This window comes from Peromyscus leucopus, chromosome 6 (assembly GCF_004664715.2).
Source record: "Peromyscus leucopus breed LL Stock chromosome 6, UCI_PerLeu_2.1, whole genome shotgun sequence".
NCBI classification, from domain to species: Eukaryota; Metazoa; Chordata; class Mammalia; order Rodentia; family Cricetidae; genus Peromyscus; species Peromyscus leucopus.
In genome coordinates, this window is record NC_051068.1 from 68,095,787 (window position 1) to 68,120,169 (window position 24,383).

At 46.6% G+C, this 24,383-nt stretch overlaps 2 protein-coding genes and 1 non-coding gene across 3 annotated transcripts in view; 2 read left to right on the forward strand and 1 right to left on the reverse strand.

The window, feature by feature from the left end:
* Nup210l (nucleoporin 210 like) overlaps window positions 1-23,335 on the forward strand; it is a 98,153-nt gene extending 74,818 nt beyond the window's left edge. The window contains exons 31-41 of the mRNA XM_028890836.2: window positions 4,164-4,338; window positions 5,690-5,865; window positions 9,204-9,421; window positions 10,126-10,262; window positions 12,114-12,240; window positions 14,435-14,584; window positions 16,369-16,616; window positions 19,868-20,066; window positions 21,259-21,363; window positions 22,153-22,227; window positions 22,311-23,335. Coding sequence (XP_028746669.1) covers window positions 4,164-4,338; window positions 5,690-5,865; window positions 9,204-9,421; window positions 10,126-10,262; window positions 12,114-12,240; window positions 14,435-14,584; window positions 16,369-16,616; window positions 19,868-20,066; window positions 21,259-21,363; window positions 22,153-22,227; window positions 22,311-22,408 — 1,708 coding nt within the window. The 3' untranslated portion in view covers window positions 22,409-23,335. The remainder of the gene's footprint in view (window positions 1-4,163; window positions 4,339-5,689; window positions 5,866-9,203; window positions 9,422-10,125; window positions 10,263-12,113; window positions 12,241-14,434; window positions 14,585-16,368; window positions 16,617-19,867; window positions 20,067-21,258; window positions 21,364-22,152; window positions 22,228-22,310) is intronic.
* LOC114707962 lies at window positions 10,943-11,049 on the forward strand. The gene has a single exon (XR_003736727.1). It is a non-coding gene; the product is annotated as a U6 spliceosomal RNA (small nuclear RNA).
* Window positions 23,043-24,275, reverse strand: Rps27 (ribosomal protein S27). Its single transcript, XM_028890844.2, has 4 exons — window positions 24,185-24,275; window positions 23,766-23,874; window positions 23,445-23,555; window positions 23,043-23,129 (listed from the first exon to the last, which is right to left on the reverse strand). The coding sequence occupies exons 1-4, from the start codon at window positions 24,188-24,190 to the stop codon at window positions 23,101-23,103; spliced, it is 255 nt and encodes an 84-aa protein (XP_028746677.1). The 5' UTR covers window positions 24,191-24,275; the 3' UTR covers window positions 23,043-23,100.
* Between the last annotated feature and the right edge of the window lie 108 nt (window positions 24,276-24,383).

Sequence of the window (24,383 nt, forward strand, 5' to 3'; positions counted from 1 at the left end):
CACACACACACACACACACACACACACACACACTGATAAATGAAGTTTAAGGGCTGGCAAGATGGAAAGATATCCAGTTTCTAAAAATGCTTAGGGCACAAGCCTGATGACCTGAGTTCAACCCCAGAACCAAGTGAAAAATCAAGATGTGGGCAGTCTGGCTGGAAGTAGGACGTGCAGCAGCCAGAATGAGGCAGGGGTGTTGGGGTGGGGTGAGGGGGGAGGAGGGAAGAGAGGGGGATCTGTGGTTGGTATGTAAAATGAAAAAAATTAAATGAAAAACAAAATGAGACCCCATCTCAACAAGGTGGCATGTGCACACCTGCACACACACACACACACATTAGTAATAATTTTAAAAACATTTAAAATTTTTAAATTGAATATGGAAAGAGCTACCATTTACTCTTAAGTGATTTTTCTAATCTGACAGTTTTTCAGATTAAATAATTCATACAACATAAAAATAACCAAAAGGCTTACTTATTATTGCATGTATGTGTGTGAGTGTGTGAGAGTGTGTGCATGTATGAGAGTGTGTATGAGTGTGTGTGTATGTGTGAGTGAGTGAGTGAGTGAGTGTGTGTGTGAGTGAGTGAGTGTGTGTGTGTGAGTGAGTGTGTGTGTGTGTGAGTAGTGAGTGAGTGAGTGAGTGAGTGTGTGTGTGAGTGAGTGTGTGTGTGTGTGTGTGTGAGTGAGTGTGTGTGTGTGTGAGTGAGTAGTGAGCAGTGAGTGAGTGAGTGAGTGAGTGTGTCCGTGTCCGTGTCCAGGCACATGCCACAGTGAGCATGTGGAGGACAGAGTTCAACCTTCAGCAGTCAATTCTCTCTTCCGCTGATGGGATCCAAACACAAGCCGGGCTTTTGTGTCAAACACTTTTACCCAAAATGGCTAGTTCACTAGCCAAAGATTCTCCCTCTCTCTGTCTCTGTCTCTGTCTCTGTCTCTGTCTCTCTCTCTCTCTCTCTCTCTCTCTCTAAGATAGGGACTCATAGAGTCCAAGCTGGCCTCGACTCTTACGTAACTGAGGGTGACCATGGACTGCTGATGTTCCTGCTTCTGCCTCCGCGGTGCTAGGAGCACAGGGGTGTGCCGCCATGCCTGAGGTCCATGTGTGTCTGAGGCCGGCTCTCAGCGTCTTGACCCTCCTCCCCAGCTCCCTAAGTGTCATGCCACCCCACCTCAGTCTTTTTTGCTTTTTGACTGTTGTGAATAGAGATGCCGTGGACATTGCTCATGTATGAGTGTTTGTTTGAATATTTTCAGTTGTTTTGTCCAAATAATTTTTTGGTATGCAACAGGACTTGATTTTTCAAGAGAAAAGCACAGACAGGCCTGGGTTAGTGGTATATACCTGTAGTCCCAGCCTGTGGGCCGGTAGAGACATGTGCTGGGTATGTCAACTTGACACAAGCTAGAGTCATCTGAGAGGAGGGAACCTCAGTTGAGAAAATGCCTCTGTAAATCATACTGTAGGCAAGCCTGTAAGACATTTTCTTACTTAATGATTAGTGGAGGAGGGCCCAGCCCATGGCGGGTGGTGCCATCCCCAGGATGGTGGTCCTGGGTTCTACAAGAAAGCAGGCTGGACAAGCCATAAGGAGCAAGCCAGTAAGCAGCACCCCTCCATGGCCTCTGCAGCAGCTCCTGTCTCCAGGTTCCTGCCCTGTTTGAGTTCCTGCCCTGACTTCCCTAGTGATGGACTGTTATTGGAGGTGTAAGCCAAGTAAACATTTTCCTGCCCAAGTTGCTTTTGGTTACGGTGTTCCCTCACAGCAAGAGAAACGTAAAGTAAGACAGGAAGATGAGGAATTCAAGGTCACCCTTGGCTACATAGGAAGTTTAAGGTCAGCCTGGAATACAAGAGACTCTGGGAGGCAATGTGGAAACCAACCAGAGCTGGGCATGGTGGCTCATACCTGGATGTCTCAGCACTGGAGGGGTGGAGGGATAATCAGGTGTTCAGGTTAATCTTGGACTATGTAGTGAGCCAGCCTGGGCTACATGAGACCTTGCCTTAAAACACAGTTGTTTAGTCTTTGGGTCTGGTTATTTTGGATGTGTGATTTTTTTTTTTTAATTTGCAACTTTTGGGGGAGGAGAGTGTTAGTGTTTTGGTTTTTTGTTTGTTTGTTTGTTTTGTTTTGAGACAAGGTCTCTCTATGTGTCCTGGAGCTCACTATTTAGACAAAGCTGACCTCAAATTTATAGAGATCCACCTGCCTCTGCCTCCCAAGTGATAAGATTAAAGGTCACCTGTGAAGGAGAAGTGGATGAGATCTACATGAGCAGACTGGGTGTGGGTTGGTGGCAGAGGGCGAGGAGTGGGGGATGAGCACATAGGGGAATGGGAGGGTCAAGCTGGAACAGGGACAGAGTGGGAGGGCAGGGAGGAAGATACCATGATAGATGAGGACATCATGGAAATAGGAAGAGGCAGGGTGCTGGGGAGGCTCTCAGGAATCCACAAGGTTGACCCCACCTTGGTCTGCTGGCAGCGGTCCAGAGGGGGCCTGGATCGGTCTACTCTGGTGACCAGCCTAGCAAATAACCTAGCTGTCATCATAGAGGCTTTGTCCAGTGACTGATGGAGGCAGATACAGAGGTCCACGGCTAGGCACCAGACTGAACTCTGGGAATCCAATCGATGAGGGAGAGGAGGGATTCTGCAGGCGAGGGACGTCGAGATCATGATGGGAGGACGTGCAGAGATGACCGGCCACACTAGTGGAAGCCCATGAACTGTGGACTGGTGGCTGTGGAGCCCCCATGGGACAAGACTAGGCCCTCTGGATATGGAAGACGGTTTTTTGGCTCAAACTGTTTGGGGGGCACCCAGGCGGGAGGATTGGGATCTGTCCCTGGTGCATGGGCAGGCTTCCGGGAATCCGTTGCCTGTGGTGTGACACCTTGCATAGCCTTGGTCCAGTGGGGAGGGGCTGGGACCTACCTAGGCTCAGTGTGCTGAGCTCTGCTGACTCCCCATGGGAGACCTCGATTTGGGGGATGTGGGGATGCAGGGTGGCTTGGGAAAGAGTGCTGGGGGTGGGAGGAGGGAGGAGGGGGGATCTGTGGATAGTATGTGGAGTGAGTAGAAAATTTCTTAATAAAGAAAAATGTAAAAAAATATTAAAGGTCACCATGCCCTGCTCAAGGTTTTCATTTTTTACTTGTTTGTTTATCTTTTATTTTTATATGTACATGTGTGTGGTTGTATGAGCTTTTGTGTCCTTCATGTATGTAGGATTCTGTGAAACAGAGGAGGGGATCAATCCTCTGGAATTGGAGTTACAGATGGTTGTAAGCCGCCATGTGGGTGCTGGGAATTGAACTCAGGACCTCTGGAAGAACATCCAGTGCTCTTAACCCCTGAGCCATCTCTCCATTCCCCTTGTTATTTTGAGACAGTCTCACTATGTAGTCCAGGCTGTCCTAGAACTTGCTCTGTAGACCAGGCTGGCCTTGAACTCACAGAGATCCACCTGCCTCTGCCTCCCAATGCTGGGATTAAAGGCCTGTGCCACCACCACTCCCAGTTCCTCAACTTTTATAATAAGGTTTAAAAATGTAAAAAAAAACTTAAGAATAGAAACAGGGGGCTGGAGAGATGGCTCAGAGGTTAAGAGCTCCGTCTGCTCTTCCACAGGTACTGAGTTCAATTCCCAGCACCCACATGGTGGCTCACAACCATCTGTAATGAGATCTGGTGCCCTCTTCTGTGTACATAATAAATAAATAAATCTTAAAAAAAAAAGAAAGAAACAGGAAGAAAAGGAGAAAGGGAAGGAGGGAGAGTGGGTGGGGAAGTGGAGGAGGAAGGGAAAAAAGCTTAAGCCATGGGGCTGACTTTGCCTGAGGAACAGCCTGAGGAACATACAACATGGAGAATACAAACAGTTCCAGAACACAGACTCCAACAGTTGTCCTCAAAACTGTCTTTTCAAGTTTTTAGTTTTCTAAGACAGGGTTTTTATGTACAGCCCAAGCTAGCCCGGAGTTCACTCTGTGGACTTAAACTCATGGCAATTCTCCTGCCTCAGCCACCAATGCTGGAAGTACAGGCGAGCCTGTACACTCATCTGGGCCTTGCCGGTCCTCACCTGTTTCCCTCTGACCAGACGGGGTCCCCAAGAGTGCGCCTACTTGTTCTGCTTATCTCCTAGGGAAGGTGCGGCCTTTGTGAGTTCGCGTGTTCTCAAGTGTTTCCCTAACTCCTCGGTCATTGAAGAAGATGGCCAAGGACTCCTGAGATCTGGATCCATTGCGGGCACTGCAGTGTTGGAAGTCACCTCTATAGAACCCTTCGGAGTCAATCAAACCACCATAACTGGAGTCCAGGTGAGTCAGGGACTAAATCAATACAATAATGGGGTCTATGACCTAGCTCGGGAGTAGAGCGCTTGCCTGGCATGCAAAAGCTGGGATCTGATCCCAGCACCTCAAAAACCCAACAAGTAAATAAATAAGGATAACAAAGTAGATGGAAGGCCCTGGCCCTGAAAGGCGATATCTTCCTGAGAACTAGGAGCTTCTCTGGAAGACAAGTGAACCTGTAAGAACAGATCCCCACGTGGCTTCAAAGCAGAATACGAAAACGGACTATGCCGCCCTTGAAGAGAAGGCTTAGCTCATATTAGTATGAATGCCTTCCAACAGCTTTGCCAAGAGTGGTGAGGGCAAAGGATAGAACTGCTTCTGTCAGAGCTGGGTGTGGTGGCCCGTGACTTCAGTCCCAGACTCAGGAAGCTGAGGCACAAGGATGCTGCAGGTTCAAGGCCAGCGTGGGCAACAGAATGAGACCATATCTCAAAAATAATGTCTGACTCTGATATAGGATTAAACATTTTAGAGTGGAAAGAGGCCTCAGAATACTTCTTGGCCTTCTGGCTAAGATCAGATGTAGAAAAGGTCTCAGGCATGTTAATCTAACAAGAATCATCTAGGCATTAGATATATACATAGTCCAGCCCATATATTAGTCCTGCTGTGTACATTACCTCTTTTTACTACTGTAAGAACTGTATGGGCTGCATGTAACTGAGAAGGAAGCTGAGGTCCAGAACTACCTACAGCTATGAAGTGACAAACTGGGGTCAGACTGTATTTGTCTTACTGTAATGTGCAGCCTTCATACCATGGGGGGAGTCCACTGTATTCCTGATAGTCAGTCACCGAGTGATAGATCCCAAGCACTCTGCAGAGAAGAGACAAGCTACACTACAGCTTCTCTTTGCCTGCCAGCTTAAATAAAGAAATAGCCATCTCCTGTGCCATCATATTCCTTTCACTACAAGCATGTCAGTCAAAGGCTCTGCCCTACAGAGGAACACCGGGGCGGGGGGGGCGGGGGGAGTGGGTAACGGCACAGGTACAAGCCTGAATTCGGATCCCCGTAACCCACAGAAGAGCCAGATGCGGTAGTGCAGGCACGTGTAATCCCAGTGGGCCTACAAGAAATGGGAGGCAGAGACAGGAGAAGCCCCAGAAGCTCAAGGGCCGGCTAGCCTGACTTCCACGGCAGTGAGGAGACCTGGTCAAGATGGGAAGGCAGGGATCAACAGCAGCTGGCTGGCCTCTGGTCTCCAGACACACACACTCAGCTTGTGGCCCTGACTCCAGGTCGTAGAATGTGATAGCAGCTCTTGTCCAGCGCTGCAGTCCCTGTACCGGTGGGTTTTGTCTCCCACAGGTAGCGCCAGTGACATACCTTCGAATGAGCAGCTACCCCAAGCTATACACAGCCCAAGGAAGGACACTGTCAGCCTTTCCCTTGGGCATGTCTCTCACCTTTATTGTTGAGTTTTATAATAACATTGGAGAGAAATTCCACACCCACAATACTCGGCTCTATATGGCTCTGAACAGGTACGGAAGTCAGAGGGTGTTGTTGGCCCCGTGGTAGAAACCTGGCAAGTCGAAGCCGGTGTTCTGAAGCGCTTGCAGCAGATTCCTCTTACACTCAGAACTTGGAATCTGATCTCTATTTTTTTTTAATCAAAATTAAGATAATGAGCCATGTGTGGTGGTCCATCCCTGTAATAAGGAATGTAAAGTGTGTGTGTGGGGGGGAATCTCAAGATTCAAAGCCAGCCTGGGCTTCATGCATAGCAATGAGTTCAGGCCAATGTGGGCTACAGAGTATGACCCTGTTTTAAGGCAGAAGGGGCTGAGGGATGACCAGGTATATAGCTAAGAGATAGGACACTCCTAACGTGTGCAAAGCACACACACACACACACACACACACACACACACACACACACACAACCAGAACCGATTAAAGAGTAGTGTTGTCAGCTGGGCTTGGTGCCTATAACGAAGTACTTAGGAAACTGACACAGGAGGATGGCTGTGAGATGAAGGAAGTTCCAGGCCAGCCTGGACAACAAGCTGAAACTCTCTCCAAACAACGAAATGGGCTAGAGAGATGGCTCAGCAGTTCAGAGTGCTTAGCGCTTGCAGAGAACTGAGGTCAGTTCCCAGCATCCACACTGTAACTCCAGTCCCAGGACATCCAGTGCCTGCTGAGGCATCCTCCTCAGCCTCTGAGGGTATACACACAGAAAACTACTTTGTTTGTTTGTTTGTTTGTTTGAGATATGATTTTTCTGTGTAGCCCTGGCTGTCCTAGAACTCACTCTGTAGACCAAACTGCACACAAATTCACAGAAATCCACCTGCCTCTGCCGCCCACCTGACAAAATAAAACAATAATTTTAAGAAAATGTTGTCAGGGGCTGGAGAGATGGCTCAGCAGTTAAGAGCACTGACTGCTCTTCCAGAGGACCTGAGTTCAATTCCCAACACCTACATGGCAGCTAACAACTGTCTGTAACTCCAAGATCTGACACTCTCACACAGACATGTATGTAGGCAAACCACCAATGTACATGTAATAAGAATAAATAAATTATTTTTAAATAAAAAAGAAGAAAATATTGTCGGTCAGGTGGTACATGCCTTTGATCCCAGCACTCAGAAGGCAGAGACAGGTAGATCTCTATGAGTTTGAGATCACCCTTGTCTACATAGCAAGACCTATGCTTCCTAGGACTCTTTGGTAAGACCCTGTCTCAAAAAAAAAAAAAGTATTGCTAATTTAGAAAGTTTCCACTGGGCAGTGGTGGCACGTGCCTTTAATCCCAGCACTTGGGAGGCAGAGGCGGGTGGATCTCTGTGAGTGAGAGGCCAGCCTGGTCTACAAAGCAAGATCCAGGACAGCACCAAAACTACACAGAGAAACCCTGTCTCGAAAAGTCAAAAAGAGTTTCCAGTAAGTTTTGAGTCTTCAAGTGTTACTTTATGAAATATCACAAGGAGTTAACTGAAGTATTATCAGAAAGCTTTACTGGGCATTCCTTCTTTGAGCCCTTACATTTTCAGGAATTGTTTCTTTCTTTCTTTCTTTTTTTATTTATTTATTTATTTTATTTTACAATTCCATTCAGTTCTACATATCAGCCACGGGTTCCCCTATTCTCCCCCCTCCAACTCCCTCCCCTTACCCTCAGCCTACCCCCCATTCCCACCTCCTCCAGGGCAAATCCTTCCCGAGGCAGGAATTGTTTCTTTTTTTTTTTTTTTTTTTTTTTTTTTTTTTTTTTTTTTTTTTCGAGACAGGGTTTCTCTGTGTAGCTTTGCGCCTTTCCTGGCGCTCACTTGGTAGCCCAGGCTGGCCTCGAACTCACAGAGATCCGCCTGGCTCTGCCTCCCGAGTGCTGGGATTAAAGGCGTGCGCCACCACGCCCGGCAGGAATTGTTTCTTATATTCCCTAAGAAATCTTCTTTCATTTTGTTTAAAAATTAAATAAAATAGGGGCTGGAGAGATGGCTCAGAGGTTAAGAGCACTGACTGTTCTTCCAGAGGTCCTGAGTTCAATTCCCAGCAGCTACATGGTGGCTCACAACCATCTGTAATGAGGTCTGGTGCCCTCTTCTGGCCTGCAGTCATACATGCTGTATACATAATAAATAAATCTTTTTTTAAAAAAAATTAAATAAAATAGACAGCTTGACTCAAGCCAGATGTTCTGACATACTCCTATAATCCCAGCACAGCTCTTGAGAGATGGAGGTGGGCGGAGCAGGAATTCAACGGCATCAGCAACTACATAGGAGTTTGAGGCTGGCCTACACTACATGAAGCTGTCCCCAAAGAACAACACAAGAAAGTTTTATTGTGACCAGGTGTGGTGGCGAAAACCTTTAATCCCAGCACTTGGAAGACAGAGGCAGTCAGATCTCTGTGAGTTTGAGGCCAGCCTGATCTACAGAGCAAGTTCCAGGACAGCCAAGGCTATACAGTGGGACCCTGTCTTTAAAGAAAAACAACAGCAACAAACAAACAAACAAACCTTTATTAGGAAGAGCTAATGTGCATGTAACCCCAGCATTTAGGAGGCTGAACCAGAAGGATTGAGGTTTTGAGGCCAGACTGGGTTGCATAATAAAACTTTCAAGAAAAGCAAGACAGCGTAAAGAACTAGGCATGGTAGTGCTTACCTGTGATCCTAGCATTTGGGAGGTAGAGGCAGGAAGATCAGAAATTCAAAGTCATCCTGAGCTACACGCAGGATCAAGGAAAGCCTGGATTACATGAGAGCCTCTAGACAAACTAACAGGGCCAGTGAAGTGGTTCAGCAGGCACTGGCTGCCAAGCTTTGTGACCTGAGTTCAGGTCTCAAATCACAGGAGGACAGAACTGACCCCCCAAAAGTCCTTGTGCCATACATGTGTCCATCACACACAGAGAGATGGGTTTCTCTGTGTAGCTTTGCACCTTTCCTAGAACTCACTCTGTAGACCAGGCTGGCCTCGAACTCACAGAGATCCGCCTGGCTTTGCCTCCCGAGTGCTGGGATTAAAAGCATGCGCCACCACCACCCGGCGAGAATAAAAGCTTTAAAACAAACTCATGGCAAAGTCTCTTCCCTCAACCTTTTCCTATGTAGTGTCGCTTTACAGAAATTGTTTTGTTTATGTCAGGGCCTTGCTTTGTAGTTCTGGCTAGCCTGGTACTCACTATATAGCCCATACTGGCTTGGAACTTGGTGTCGTGGGTGCTGGGCACACAGGAATGTGCCACTACACCCAGCTTTTCACTGGCAGCCGGGGCCTCCTGCATGTTGGCTAAACACCCCATCCCTGAATCCCATGCTCAGCCGTCCTTTTCAGACACTCCTGCCTTTTGTATCTCCTTTCAGAGATGACTTGCTGCTCATCGGACCGGGAAACAGAAACTATACCTATATGGCCCAGGCCGTGAACAGAGGGGTGACGGTTGTGGGGCTTTGGGACCAAAGGCACCCTGGCATGGCAGATTATATTCCTGTTGCTGTGGAACACGCCATTGAGCCGGACACCAAGCTTACCTTTGTGGGAGATGTCATCTGCTTCAGCACGCACCTCGTCAATCAGCACGGTAGGCGGATTTCTCCTTAACCTCACAGAAGACAGTTCTGTCAGGTGGGCGGGCGGCACACGCCTTCAATCCCAGCACTCGGGAGGCAGAGGCAGGTGGATCTCAGTGAGTTTGAGGCCAGCCTGGTCTATACAACCAGTGCCAGGTTAGCCAGGGCTACATAGTATAAGACCCTCCCCCCCAACCCCCAAAAATATTTATCTATTTTGATTTCTTATGACATTTTATTTATTTGTGTGTGGGGACAAGAAGAACTTGGGTGAGTTAGTTCTCATGTTTCACCAGTTGGGTCCCAAGCATTGAACTCAGAAGCAAGGCTTTTTGCTAGGTTTGGCCAGCACTGCCCTTCAGTTCTGCATTCTGGAATCTTGAGAGACAACCCAGAAGAGCTGCTGGTCAGGATCAGAAACCCAGTAGGTGTCGGGTGAAACAGATACTCAGAAAAGCTACCTACGTTCTTGGAAAAGAGTGGTCTGGAGTGGCTGACTGAGACTTCAAATGAAGTAACTTATTAATTTTTTTTTTCTGTGTACCTTTGCGCCTTTCCTGGAACTCACTTGGTAGCCCAGGCTGGCCTCGAACAAACAGAGATCTGCCTGGCTCTGCCTCCGAGTGCTGGGATTAAAGGGGTGCGCCACCACCACCCATAACTTATTCATTTATACTGAAAATTGCAGCCAGGCACTTTCTCTCATCATCTTCAGGTGAGCCTGGGCTGTGGATGATCTCCACCAACAGTATCATACAGACAGACACTGTCACCGGGGTAGGAGTGGCGAGGAGCCCAGGAACCGCAACAATCTTTTATGACATCCCTGGAGTCGTGAAGACATTTCGAGAGGTACAGCTAACTGCACCGAGCTGAAGAGACCAGCGTGACTGTGCGTTTCTAGACTATACATTCGGAAATATCCTAGGATGGAAGTGCGCTCGCTAACAGACCCAAAAACAGTTAATGGGCTGAGAAACATTTCAGTGACCGAGCATTTGTTAGCATGCTAAGACCTAGCTTCAACCTCAAGCACCTCAAAACAAAACAACAAAGCTATTCTATTTTTTTATTGTATTTATTTATTTGTTTGTTCATTTATTTTGTTTTTCTGTGTAGCCTGGAACTCTGTGTCCTAGAACTCTGTATGTAGACAGGCTGGCCTCAAAAATCAGAGATCTGCCTGCCTCTGCCTCCTGAGTGCTGGGATTAAAGATATGTGCCACCACACCTGACTTCAAAAAAGCAATTTTTATAAAAAGTAGTTAGAATTCTTACCAGAAGAATGACTAATCTGATTACTGTTTTTTTTTTTTTTAAGAGATCGCTATGAAGCCAGACAGTAGTGGCATACTCTTTTAATCCCAGCATTCAGAAGACAGAGGCAGGCAGATCCCTGAGTTCGAGGCTAGCCTGGACTACAGAGTGAGTTCTAGGACAGCCAGGGCTACACAGAGAAACCCTGTCTTGAACCCCCTATAAAAATAAAAAAATAAAATAAAATAAAATAAAAAAAACAGAGATCACTATGAGTGCTCCATTCAGCAGCACATATACTAAAATAGAACAATACACACAGGATTAGCCATGGCCCCTCCACAAGGATGACAAACAAATTCATGAAGCATTCCATATTTTTATCATTAAAAACCTGAGAGACAGGCATCATGGGGAGAGCCTGGCTGCCTCTGTCTGTCCTGAGCCAGGTGCCACCACTGTAAGGAAATGCCCTCAGAAATTCACTGGCTCCTTCAAACCAAAAGAAAAAAAGACAGAGAGGGGCCACTGTGAGGGCTGGGAGATGGCCCAGTTGGTAACCCAGAACCAGATGTGGTGACAGTCACCCATAACCCACCTGTAACCCCGGCACTCCTGTGGTGAGACAGGAGGCAGGAACAGGAACCTGCCAGATGCTCTCTTAGCGGCAGAAACAAGAGAGATCCTGCCTCAAAACAAGGTGGAAGGTGAGCCTGGAAAAGGCTTCTATCCTGCACATGGCCTGGCATGCATGTGCCCACACTCACACATGCAAATGAAATCTTAGATGGCTCATTGTCAGCCTGGCGCTACATGCCTGTAATCCCAGCATGCAAGAGGTTGGGGCAGGAAACTGGAATTCAAGGACAGCCTCTGCTACACAGTGAGGTTCAGGCCAGCCTGGGCTACAGTGAGAGACCTTGTCTCAAAATAAGAAAACTTCTCCCGGGCTGGGGATGTAGCTCAGTAGGTAGAGTGCTTTACCACATATACCAGGTGTGTTTTTAATCCCAACACTGGGGATATGGAGGCTGGAAGATCAGAAATTCAAGTCATTTTAGGCTATAAAGGGAGATTCAGGCAAGCCTGGGATACATGAGACCCTGTCTCAAAATAAAATAATAATAATAATAATTTCAGCTGGGCAGCAGTGCACACCTTTAATCCCAGCACTCGTGAGGCAGAGCCAGGTAGGTCTCTGTGAGTTCAAGGCCAGCCTGATCTATAGAGCGAGATCCAGGACAGGCGCCAAAACTACACAGAGAACCCTGTCTTGCAAAACAAAACAAAAATCATTTTAGCAGTAAACGGGGTTGTTTTTGTTTGTTTGTTTCTCAAATAATCAGAATGCCAGTTTGCATTTGTATGAAATAGATACTTTTGGTTGAAATACATTATAAGGGGTAAAGATGGAGGGGACCACATATTCCTTTGGTTTGCTGACAGGTGGTAGTCAATGCATCATCAAGATTAACACTCAGCTATGACCTGAAGACTTACCTCACCAATATCCCCAATGCAACTGTGTTCAAACTCTTCATCAGCACCGGTAGACATGATGTTAACCTCAAAGGTAAGGAACTTCCCCACAGGCCTCCTGATTATGTCCATCTTCCTTTGCCTCCCTCAATTATTTTACTCCTTTGAACTAATGTTTCCTTTGATTGGCTATGCATGGTACCACATAGCTAGCATGTGAAAAGCATTACAGCATGTTCAAGGACACCCTGGGCTACATAGCAAGATCCTATCTCAATAAAAACTAAAACAGAAAAATTTCATTGTGCTTCAAAATTGTCTCCAATTTTTATAAAGATTTTTATTATTTTTATTTTATTTTATTTTTTTTTTTGGTTTTTCGAGACAGGGTTTCTCTTGTGTAGCTTTGCGCCTTTCCTGGAACTCACTTGGTAGCCCAGGTTGGCCTCGAACTCACAGAGATCCGCCTGTCTCTGCCTCCCGAGTGCTGGGATTAAAGGCGTGCGCCACCACTGCCCGGCAAGATTTTTATTATTTTTATTTATGTGTAGGTATATGGGTATGTGCACAAGGTTGTAGGGCCCTCAGTGGCCAGACACCTGACATGGGTGCTAGGAAATGAACTCGGTTCTCTAGAAGAGCAATAGCTTAACTGTTGAGCATCTCTCTAGCCCAGCAGTTCTCCATTTGTGGGCTGGGACCACTTGGGGGTCGAACAACCCTGTTATAGGGATCACCTAAGACCATCAGAAAACAGATATTTCTTTTTTTTTTTTTTTTTTTTTTTTTAAGATTTATTTATTTATTATGTACACAGAAGAGGGCGCCAGATCTCACTACAGATGGTTGTGAGCCACCATGTGGTTGCTGGGAATTGAACTCAGGACCTCTGGAAGAGCAGTCGGTGCTCTTAACCTCTGAGCCATCTCTCCAGCCCCAAGAAAACAGATATTTCACATTACTATTCATAACAGTAGCAAAATTACAGTTATGAAGTAGCTACAAAATAATTTAATGGTTGGGGGTCACCGCAACATGAGGAGCTGTATTAAAGGGTCACAGTGTTAGGAAGATTGGGAACCACTGCTCTAGCCCTTGATTCCATCTTGACATAGAAAATGAAGTCAATGAGATTTCAAAAATTATGACTGGATTAAAGTTCAGATTTTTTATAGCTGGGCAGCAGTGGCACACACCTTTAATTCCAGCACCCTGGGAGGCGAGACAAGCAGATCTGGTTGGAGGCCAGCCTGGTCTGCATAGTGAGTTCCAGAACAACCAGGATTACACAGAGAAACCCTGTCTTGAAAAAAAACAACAAAAAAAGTTTGGATTTTTTCTTTTTTTTTTTTGTGGTGCTGGAGATCAAAGCCTGTGTCATGCATGCTATTATACTGCTGAGGCATACTCTAGCCTGGATTAATGGCTTTTAGGGTTTTTGTGTGTGTATGTGTTTTTGAGACAGTTTCACTATGTAACGCAGGCTGGCCTCTGCCTCTGGAGTGCTAGGATTAACGACATGTTAGGTTTTTTTATATATATATAAGATTTTTATTCAGCTGGGCGGCAGTAGTGCATGCCTCTAATCTCAGCACTCGGCAGGCAGAGCCAGATGGATCTCTGTGAGTTCGAGCCCATCCTGGTCTATAGAGTGAGATCCAGGACAGGCACCAAAACTAAACAGAGAAACCCTGTCTCAAAAAAACGAAAAAAAAAAAAAATGAAAAAAAAGAAAAGATTTTTATTCACGTGTATGATTGCCTTCTGTTCAGGTTCCCTCAAAGGCCATACAAGGATGTCAAATACCCTAGAGCTTGAGTTACAAATGGTTGTGAGCTACCCAGTGCAGGGACTGGGAACTGAACTCAGGTCCTCTGTAGCGAGTCTTTCTCTGTCCTGCCAGCCAGGCCCCAAATCAGAACACAGAGACCTTTATTACCACGAAGGCTTGGCCGATAGCTTAGGCTTGTTTTTAGCTAGCTCTGTAACTTAAAATTAATCCATTTCTATTAATTTATGTGCTGCCTCGAGGCTCATGGCTTTTTACATCTCATCACCTACATGTTATGCTTCAAGTCTCCACTCTTCTTCCCAGCATCCTCTCTGCCCTGAAAATCCTGCCTAGCTATTGGCCATGTGTACATCTTCACAGTGTACAAAAACACTATTCCGCAACAGCCCTCTGTAGGAACCAGTGCTCTAAATCACTGAGTCATCTCTCCGGTCCCCATAATTTTTCCTTTTACAAATCCATGTTGGTAACACTTATTTAACTTTTCTCTTCTCAGGATCCTGTACCCCAAGTCAGGCGTCCGCTGTTACAGAAGTTCTTCTCCCCGAGACGCTCATGCTGTGCCATGTGCAGTTTAGCAATACTTTACTAGACATTCCAGCAAGCAAAGTCTTCCACATCCACTCGGAGTTCAGCATGGAGAGAGGTAGGACCCAGCAGCTCACTAGCTTCCTTTCGCCCCGTTTCTACAGCTGCCACCCTTCTGTGGAACTTGGCCTTCTCTCTACCTCTGCAGCCTTTCTCGACCTGTTTAACAAAGGGTTGTGTTTTTTGTTTGGGGGTATCATGTATCCCTGGCTGACCTCAGACAAGAATGACCTTGAATTGATGTCTCCACCCCCGGAGAGCTAGGATTGCAAGCTGAGCCACATGTCCAGCGTGTCCGCTGTGGATCAGTCTTGGAGCTTTGTGCATGCTCGGCAAACTCCACACCAACTGAGCTGTATCCCTTGTTCAACGCACTTTTCCCACCTGCCGCCTAGAACAAGCTGCTTTCCTGTCATTTACCTTTTTCTTTTTTGCTCCTGTTTTATGAAAGGCTGGATTGTGTCTCGTTTTCTTGTCTTGGGTTTTTTTGTTTTTTGGAGAAAGGGTCTCAATATGTAGCCCTGGATGGCCTGGAACTCACTGAGACCAGGCTGACCTCAACCTCGAAGATCCACTTGCTTCTGCTACCTGAGTGCTGGGACTGTAGGCATATACCATCATGCCCAGGTTATTCTTTTATCTCCAACATGTAGAACAGTTTTGAATATTCCAAATGTCATTAATAAGTAATAGTATAACATTCAGCTGCCTTGATATAAATGAACTAACATAAAATAAGAGGATTCTGCTAGGCTTTGTGGCATAAACCTATAATCCTAATACTTGGAAGGCTGAGGCAGGAGGATCATAAAGTCAAGGTCTGCCTGGTCTACAACATGAGTTCAAGTTGATCTTGGAAATCTAGTGAGACTGTGTTCAAAATAAAAAGTAAAAAGGCGGCCAGGATGCTCAGTGGGAGAGTGACCACCTGGCATGTGGTAAGCATTAGTTCAAACAAAATTGGGGGGATGAGGAGGCATAAGCAGGATGATGCTACACCACTTGAGCTCTGAATCGAGGCCTCTCAGCTTGAATGGCATGGGTAATGAACAAGCACTGAAGGAAGGTTCAGTCAGACACTAAAGTTGGACATTTTAGAAAGTTCCAGAACAATTGGCCGGGCAGTGGTGGCACACGCCTTTAATCTCAGCACTCAGGAGGCAGAGCCAGGTGGATCTCTGTGAGTTCGAGGCCAGCCTGGTCTACAGAGCGAGATCCAGGAAAGGCGCAAAGCTACACAGAGAAACCCTGTCTCGGGGGTGGGGGGAGAAGATGCAGATGGGATGGTACTTTCACTCCAAGGCAGGGCACCAGACCAGCAACCAAAAGGAGCCTAGGGGAAGAGGCCTTCCATAAAGGGGTGTCAGAACCATGCTCCAAAAGTTTGTTTTGTTTTGTTTCAAAAAGGTTTTGTTTTTTTTTTTTCTTGGTTTTTTGAGACAGGGTTTCTCCGTGTAGCTTTGCGCCTTTCCTGGAACTCACTCAGGCTGGCCTCGAACTCACAGAGATCGGGATTAAAGGCGTGCGCCACCACCGCCCGGCTCAAAAAGGTTTTATATTCATTCTGCTCCTCAGCACTTCTCACCTGCTTGGACCACACTACTTAATATTCACTCAGTGTTGACTTTCTGGGAACAGCACCGTTGAGTCCAGCTGTGCCCCCCCCCCCCCCGGGACTTTTTTTCCCCCCTTTCCTTTGCTATTTTTTCCGTAATGGTCAATAGTGTACCCTTACTAAATGCTCAAAACCGAGTTTAATTTTTCTTCCCATCCTAACCTGGTTATCTCAATAGAACCTCTGAACCTTCTTGTTGTCTTTCCTTTTGTTGTTTTCTTTTCCAGGGGTCTATGTCTGCCTGATCAAGGCTCGGCAGGAGTCAGAGGAGTCGCGCCGAGTCCTCAGTGTGGCCGACACCTCCGTCTATGGGTGGGCAACTCTGGTCAGTGAACGGAGCAAGAACGGAATGCAAAGAATCCTCATCCCTTTCATCCCTGGCTTTTACATGAACCAGTCAGAGCTGGTTCTTAGCCACAAGGACACCGGAGAGCTAAGAGTCCTGGGAGTGGAGAGAGTTCTTGAGAGCCTAGAGGTAGAGATAATGTCTGAGGCCCCACAGTACTGGGGATGGGGATTTGGTTTTGTCATTTTTTTTTCCCAACATATTCTCATTAGGCTGGCTGTGAACTCCCTACATAGTCAAGACTGGCCTCGAACTTCTGATCCTCCTGCCTCTATCTTCCAAGTGCTGCAATTAAGAAGTGTGCCGCATATGGGGGTTTATGCAGTGATGGGATCTCAACCCTGGACAGTGTGCATGCAGCAAGCACAAGTGAACATCCCTGGTCCTCTGTTTGTTTTGCTTTTAAGACACAGTGTAGCCGGTGGGTGGTGGCGCAGGCCTGTAATCCCAGCACTCGGGAGGCAGAGGCAGGCAGATCTCTGTGAGTTCGAGGCCAGCCTGGGCTACAAAGTTAGTCCAGGACAAGACACAGTATAACTCTGGACAGGCGGTGGCCCACGCCTTTAATCTCAGCATTCCAGGCCAATCTTTGTGCGTTTGAGGCTAGCCTGGTCTACAGAGCCAGTTCCAGGACAAGTACCAAAACAAGAGAAACCCTGTATCGAAAAAAAAAAGAAAAAAAGAAAAAAAAAGAAAGAAAGAAAGAAAAGAAAAAAGACACAGTGTAACTCAGGCTACCTTCAAACTGTGTACCACCTTGAATTCCAGACCTCATCTCTACCTTCCAAACTCAGGGATTACTGGACATGTACTACCATGATTGACTGAGACAAGGGATTTGAAAAAGATTTTTCATTCTCATTCCAAGAGTAAAAATGTTACTAGGTAACCTAATTAAAGTTACTATGGGGGCCGGAGAGATGGCTCAGCAGTTGAGAGCACAGGTTGTTGCAGATCTGAGTTTGATTTCTAGAACCTACATCAAAAGACTCACAATCTCCTGTAATGCCAGCTCCAGGGAACATGATGCCTTCTTCTGGTGTCTGTGGGCCCTAGCATGCACGTGTACATGAACACATACAGACCTTTTAAATTACCACTGGAAAATATTTAAAATACTTTGAAGTGAATTTTTATTTTTAATCGTGCATGTCTCTGTGTGGGGGTGTATATGCTCTTAACCTCTTCAGCCAGTTCTCCAGCCAACCCCGGGAGTCTCATATTAAATGATGAACTCTCCTCGTCATAAGACAGGGCACAAGTTTGTCAGTCATTGTTACTTTTATTTTTTAACATTTTTTGTGGGTTTTTTGTTTGTTTGTTTGTTTCGTTTTTCGAGACAGGGTTTCTCTGTGTAGCTTTGTGCCTTTCCTGGATCTCGCTCTGTAAACCAGGCTGGCCTCAAGCTCACAGAGATCTGTCTGCCTCTGCCTCCTGAGTGCTGGGATTAAAGACGTGCGCCACCACTGCCAGGCCATTTTTGTGATTTTTTTATGTTCATTGGTGTTTTGCCTACATGTATATATCTGTGTGAGAATGTCAGAACCCCTGGAACTAGAGTTACAGTTGTGAGTTGCCATTTGGATGCTGGGAATTGAACCCTGATCCTCTAGAAGAGCAGCCAGTGCTCTCTTAACTGCTAAGCCACCTCTCCAACCCCATAAATGCTACTTTTAAAAACAATCTTTAGACTTCCAGTCTAAAGGCAGGTATGGTGTCATGAGCCTATAATCCCAGCATTCAAGAGGCTAAAACAGGCCTGCTAGGAGTTTCAGACCAGCCTAGGTTACACAATGAGACCAACTCCAAAAGCTATTCCCACTTCTGTAGTACTTGGCTAGCACCACTCTACCTAGTATATCACATTTCTAATCCTAGTACTCAGAAGTAGAGGAAGACTCACAAGTACAGTCACCCCTACCTTCAAAGTAAATCCAAAGCCAGGCTTTAAGACTTTAGCTTTTGTATGCACACAAGTGTGGAGGCCAGAGGTCTTCCTCAATTGCACACCACCTTTTTTGTGGTTTTGGTTTTTCCAGAGTTTGTGTATCCCTCCAGGCTGGCCTCAAACTCAGAGGTCTCCCTGCCTCTGTCCCCCAAGTGCTGGATTAAAGGGGTGAGCTCCCATTCCTAGCTCACCACCTTTTAAGACAAGAATTCACCGTGGAGGCTGGCCTGGAACTCACACATGCACCACCATGCCTACCTCCATCTTATTTTCTTAAGATTTTATGTATTGTGTGTGAGTGCATAAGCATGTGTGGAGACCAGAAGAGGGCTCTGGATGTCCTTCTCTACTCATCTCCAGCCGTCTTTTTCTTTTGAATCACCTTTTGTTTGCAGCTGCATCCATGCCACACAGCACATACAGAGGTCAGAGAACTTGTAGGAGTCATTTTTCTTTTTGTCATGTGAGTCCCTAACTCATGTTGTCAGGTGTAGCAACAGGCAACTTGACCTGAGCCATCCCACAGGTCCACCACCTTGTCTTGACCTGAGCCATCCCACAGGTCCACCACGTCTTTGAAGCTGGCGTTTTCTTGACTAAGCTAGAAATGAGCAAGCCCCAGAAAACCTGTCTCTGTATCCCTCAGAGCCAGGGTTACTGATATACATGGATTGTTTGTTACCTAAGTTTCCTCATAATTGTTCAACAGGGACTCTTAACCACTGGAGCCTTCTCTCCAGACCCTTCACTTTTTTTCCCCTTTGAGACAGATCTAAGTAGTTCTGGAGCTTGCTACCTAGGTCAGGCTAGCCTCAAACTCAGACACCCTCTTGCCTCTGCCTCCCGAGTGCTGGGATTAAAGGCGTGCAATGCACTAAAACACCTGGCCACCTTGCTCTTTGAAATAGCCTCACTGAACCCTGGAGCCTGCCTCAGGATCCTGTCTGTGCCCCTGACAGGCATACAGTCAGCTTTTATTTCAAGGCAGGGCTTCTCTGCATAGCACTGGCTATGTAGACTAGGCTAGCCTTGAATTTAAGAGATTTGCCTGCCTCTGCTAGGATTAAAGCATGCATCACTATGACCAGCTTTTTAAATGAGTGCTGGAGATTTAACACACATCTTTTTTTTTTCTTTTTTTGTTTTTTCAAGACAGGATTTCTCTGTGTAGCTTTGGAGCCTGTCCTGGAACTCTCTGTAGCCCAGGCTGGCCTCGAATTCACAGAGATCCACCTGGCTCTGCCTCCCGAGTGCTGGGATTAAAGGTGTGCGCCGCCACCGCCCAGCTAAACACGTATCTTCATGCTTGCAAAGAAAGGACTCTTCTGTCCCTTTTTAATGCATGTGAAGTGGTGAAAAAGCTAATGATTTATCAGCTGGCTAGCTGGAAATTTTTGTACTAATTGAAACACTGCTTTCTCTTCTCTCCAAGGTCTTTTCCAGCGCCCCATTTCTAGTGGTCTCTGGCCACAGGCACTCCACCTTCATGACAGGCCTGGTTACCTACCTAGTAAGAGTAGTCAACTTCACTGCCTTCCAGATGTCATCACCTGTTTTCATCAATGTTTCCTGTACACTCACCAGTCAACATGAGGCTGTGGTAGTCAGAGCCAAGGATGTATCTGGTTCAGGTGAGCACTAGGGACTATTTCTAATCTACATGGGGAAGGAATCTATTAGTCACAATGGACCATTTTTCTTTGTCTAAGTTTTGCCCAGCCTGGATCTTGCTATGTAGACCAGGCTGGCCTGGATCTTGCTGCCTCTAGCTCCTTAGTCTACACCCAGTCATCTTTTTTCAGTATTAGGTAGACCAGGATGGCCTGCAACTCCGTATGTAGCAAGGTAGGATGCCCTTTAACTTTTCATCTCCCCATCTCAAGCACCACCATACCTTCCCAGCACTTGTGAAGGAGAGGCAGGCCATCTCTTGTGTTCCAGGGCAGCCTTATCTACAGAAAAACGAAGGGGGAAAGGGGGGGGACAGGGACACACGACACAGACACCCTGCCGAACTCAAGTGTTAGGTCACAATATATAGTCAGAACACATGGGCACAGGCAAATGCTCCAAGTAATTTTGTGCCCAGATTTTATTTGGACCCTGATCTGGGAAATTTTTACATGAACAGCAGTATATGACCAGAGGAAACTGTAGTGGGTTTTGTTGTTCACGTGAGGGTATACACACTAAGTGGGTATATGAGTGCCATTCCCCTGGAACCATCAACCTGTTCTCACTGGCCTGGAGGGGAGTAGGCTAGGATGCTGGCCAGGCAGCCTGCCTCTGCCTCCCTAGCAGGAGGATCACAAGTAGGTATACAACTGGACTGTACCAAGACCCACATAGGCCTGTGTGTATACAAAACTCAGGTCTTGGCTGGGTGGTGGTAGCACACGCCTTGAAGCAGAGGCAGGCAGAGAAACCCTGTTCCCCATGCTTGACCAAACACCTCAGCTATCCTCCCACCTCACAGTACCTTCAACAGCCCAGGACAGAAATAGCATGCAGGAGTAAGATTATGCTAAGAGGGAACTGTGGGCCTCTGAACAATGTAAGAACCAAATATGCTTACAAACAAGGAGCCAGGCATGGTGGCATTTTCTTTTAATGCCAGTACTCAGGAAGGAGGAAAGCAGACAAGCCCAAGCTCTGGCTAAAGGTCTAATTCAGGTGGTACATGCATAGTGTGCATGAAGCCCCGAGTTCAACGCCTAGCACCCCACAGAACTGGACATAATGCTGCTTCTGCGCTACGATTAAAGCCACCATCTACTCTGGATGTTATTAATGTAACTATCTCGTCCCATTATGGCAATGCAGATCACTGTGAAGATCCAGGTGTCTTCAGGAATCTTGTTGGTTCTTACCAGATCCTCCTGTTTACCCTCTTCGCTGTCCTGGCATCAACTGCTTTCATCTTCCTAGGTAAGGAGTCTGTATGGTACTTTTGACTCTCACAAACCAAGGATGAAACATAGTTGACAATGAGTGAGCCTAGAAGATTAAAGGTCAACTTGCCAGGCATGGTGGCCCACACCTTTAATCTCAGCACTGGGGAGAGAGGCAGGCAGCCTGGTCTATGAAGCAAGTTCCAGGACAGCCAGGTTTGTGTTTCATAGAGAAACCAGGTCTCAAAAAGCCAAACCAACAGAGATCACTACTGCCTACACATGTACTTTTAGCCAAAAGTGGAAAGAAAAATATCTCTAAGATGTGTATGCCTGCACCTCGCCATTATAGTCAACTGGAGAGAGGCGATTCCAGGACCCACCACAATTATCAAAACTTAAAGCACTCAAGAGCATTCTCACTTCTAGACATCTGCTCATATAGCGTAAATCATTTCTAGGTTACTTCTAATACCTACAGCATATGCTACAAATATGCTATACTTGTGTTGTACTGGTTAGGGAGGTGTTTTTTGAAGGAAGACTAACTGGAAACATGACTTGTATACTAATACTTAAAACTCATTTTATTTACTTCTTACAATTATTTGCTTCGGTTAGGAAGGGAGCACAGACATGCCCTGACTCAAGTGTAGAAGTCAGTCAACAGTGGAGGCTCTGGGGACTTAAGACAAGCTTGTCAAGTGTCTGCTGGCTCACTCAGCTCGCCGGCCCTTAAATCTCACTTTTGAATGGACTTTAATCTTCAAGGCCTTCCTGCAATCAAAATCACATAAACCTTTTTTGTGGCGCTTCCTTTTTTCAGCATACAATGCCTTCCTCAACAAGATACAGACTATTCCAGTTGTTTATGTACCAACTATAGGAACACCTCAGCCAGGTAAAGAACCACTGCCCTCATCTCTCTAAGTTCAGACATATGTGCTTCACTTACTTGCCTTCCTTTTCTCCCTTTTCTTCCAGCCTCTTACACAGCCACGTGTCCCCCTCACTTCCTGAGCCCACAGCCACCCCTAGTGCAGAGTCGGCTGCAACACTGGCTATGGAGCATAAAGCACTAATATGGTACCCCCTTCACTGTAGAGGAGTGGAGGAGATACCTCGTCCTGCAGGAGCCTCCATAACTTAAAAGTTTTTCTATGGAATGTAAATAAAGGATCTTCAGTGGTTTATTCAGTCTTACGTTGTAAAGGTTAAGTTTCTGTTCCTAGCACCATATAAATTGATATGGTGGTGCACACCTACAATGCCATCACTTGGGAGGCAATCCCTGCTACATGGACTAAGTATGTAAGACCCTGTCTAACAACACCCAACACACCCAAGAACAGTAATCCTGGCTGCTCTGAACTTGCCTGCTTCTGCTTCTTCCAAGTGCTGGGATTAAAGTCGTGTGTACCACCACTCCCTGAATGACAACAGTCCCACACCTGTGTATGACACAACGCTTCCTGTTAAGAACTAGTGTTTCCCCTAAAATAGTGAATACCAGAAAGACATTCGGAAAATACAAAGCCCAATTAATTATACAGTATCACCAGCTTTAAACCATAGTCTAAGATTTGCCCAATGAACCTAGATACAAATGCCCAAAATGAACTCTTAGGTATTTGACCACTTACTTGACCCAAAAGGACCACTCTTCTGGTTGCCCTGAGATACTTGAGGATCCTACCAGTTAAACAAGACAAACACTATATATCCAAAATGTGTTTATTGGGATGGTTCCCACTCATCTTGAATCAGGTGCTTTTCAGTGCTGCTTCCTCCTGAAGGAGCATCCTGGAAGAAAAAGTTCCAAAGTATTGCTTAATCAGCCTGCACAGCCTGCCACTGACCCTACTCCATCTGCAGAATGCCAAATCTGTTCTCAATCCCATTAGCTTCTTCCCAATTATACGCGACCCTTCCACCAAGTCCTATCATCTGGAGCCAAATGGAACCCTTTTAACAAACAAGCCCACCCCAGCTTTAAGCAACAGTATCTACTCTAACAAGAATAGAGCTTCCTTTACTAGCCTGGAGGTTTGCATTCTACACCATCTGTCACCACAGGATCCAAAGAAAGGCCAAAAGCCCAACATCAAGACCACTCACCTTCTGTCAGCCTTGCTTTTCCGCCTGTAGGCTGACAGAGGACAGTGGAGCAGCCAACACACAAGACTACCGTTTGTGCATGGCTAAAGACCGTGGTGATCTTATAGCATCCTGAAAAAGACATCAACAAAACGTTAGCTTCTTTCACGTTTCTCCAAGTTACCATCCCCTTGCCGCTTCCCAACAAGAACTGTACCATCCCTATCACTAATTCAAACAATCATCCTAGGGCTTAGTTCCGTGTCTTACTTTTGAATTCTGAGAAAATATCAAGTTACAAGTACTAATCTTTTCCCCCACTCCGGCAAACCACCTCCTCACCTGGGCATTTCACGTCCATAAAGTAGGAATTGGGGCTCTGCACCAGGCGCTTTTTCTTGTGTTTCCTCTTTTCCTCTTCTGGAGAGGGATGAAGGAGATCCTTTGCGAGCTACGAGGGGCAGAAATGCAGAGATTTAGAAGCTAACGGTGAGAGGGGATGACGGAGAACAGCCCCCACTGCCACACACCGAAGGGAACTCGCCCCTCGCCGCCCCTGGTTTCTGCGTAGCTGGGCCGCCATCTTATCTCCTCTCGGCTCCCATCTACGCGGGCGGCCGCTGGGCCGCCGCGGTCCTGGAATTACGGTCCCAAGATAAGCGGGGCGTAAATGTGGACCCTCTACGGTCTGCAATTAGCGCGAGAGCAGAGTGCAGACACAAGAGCGAGGTCTCTGCCGAAACCTGGACCAAGGAACTCACAGGCATGTTCTCGTAGGGAGGTCGTCACCGCCGGAAAGGAGCGAAAGCGGAAATCCTGTTCCTTATATCCGGTGTGGTACAGGAAGTGACGAGCGCGTGTTATTCCGCCATCTTGGGAAGGTCTTGCTTGCCGTTCGTATGCGCTGTGGGCTGCCATTTTCAGAAGGTCCGTAAAGGCGCCTCGTGTCACGGGTGCACA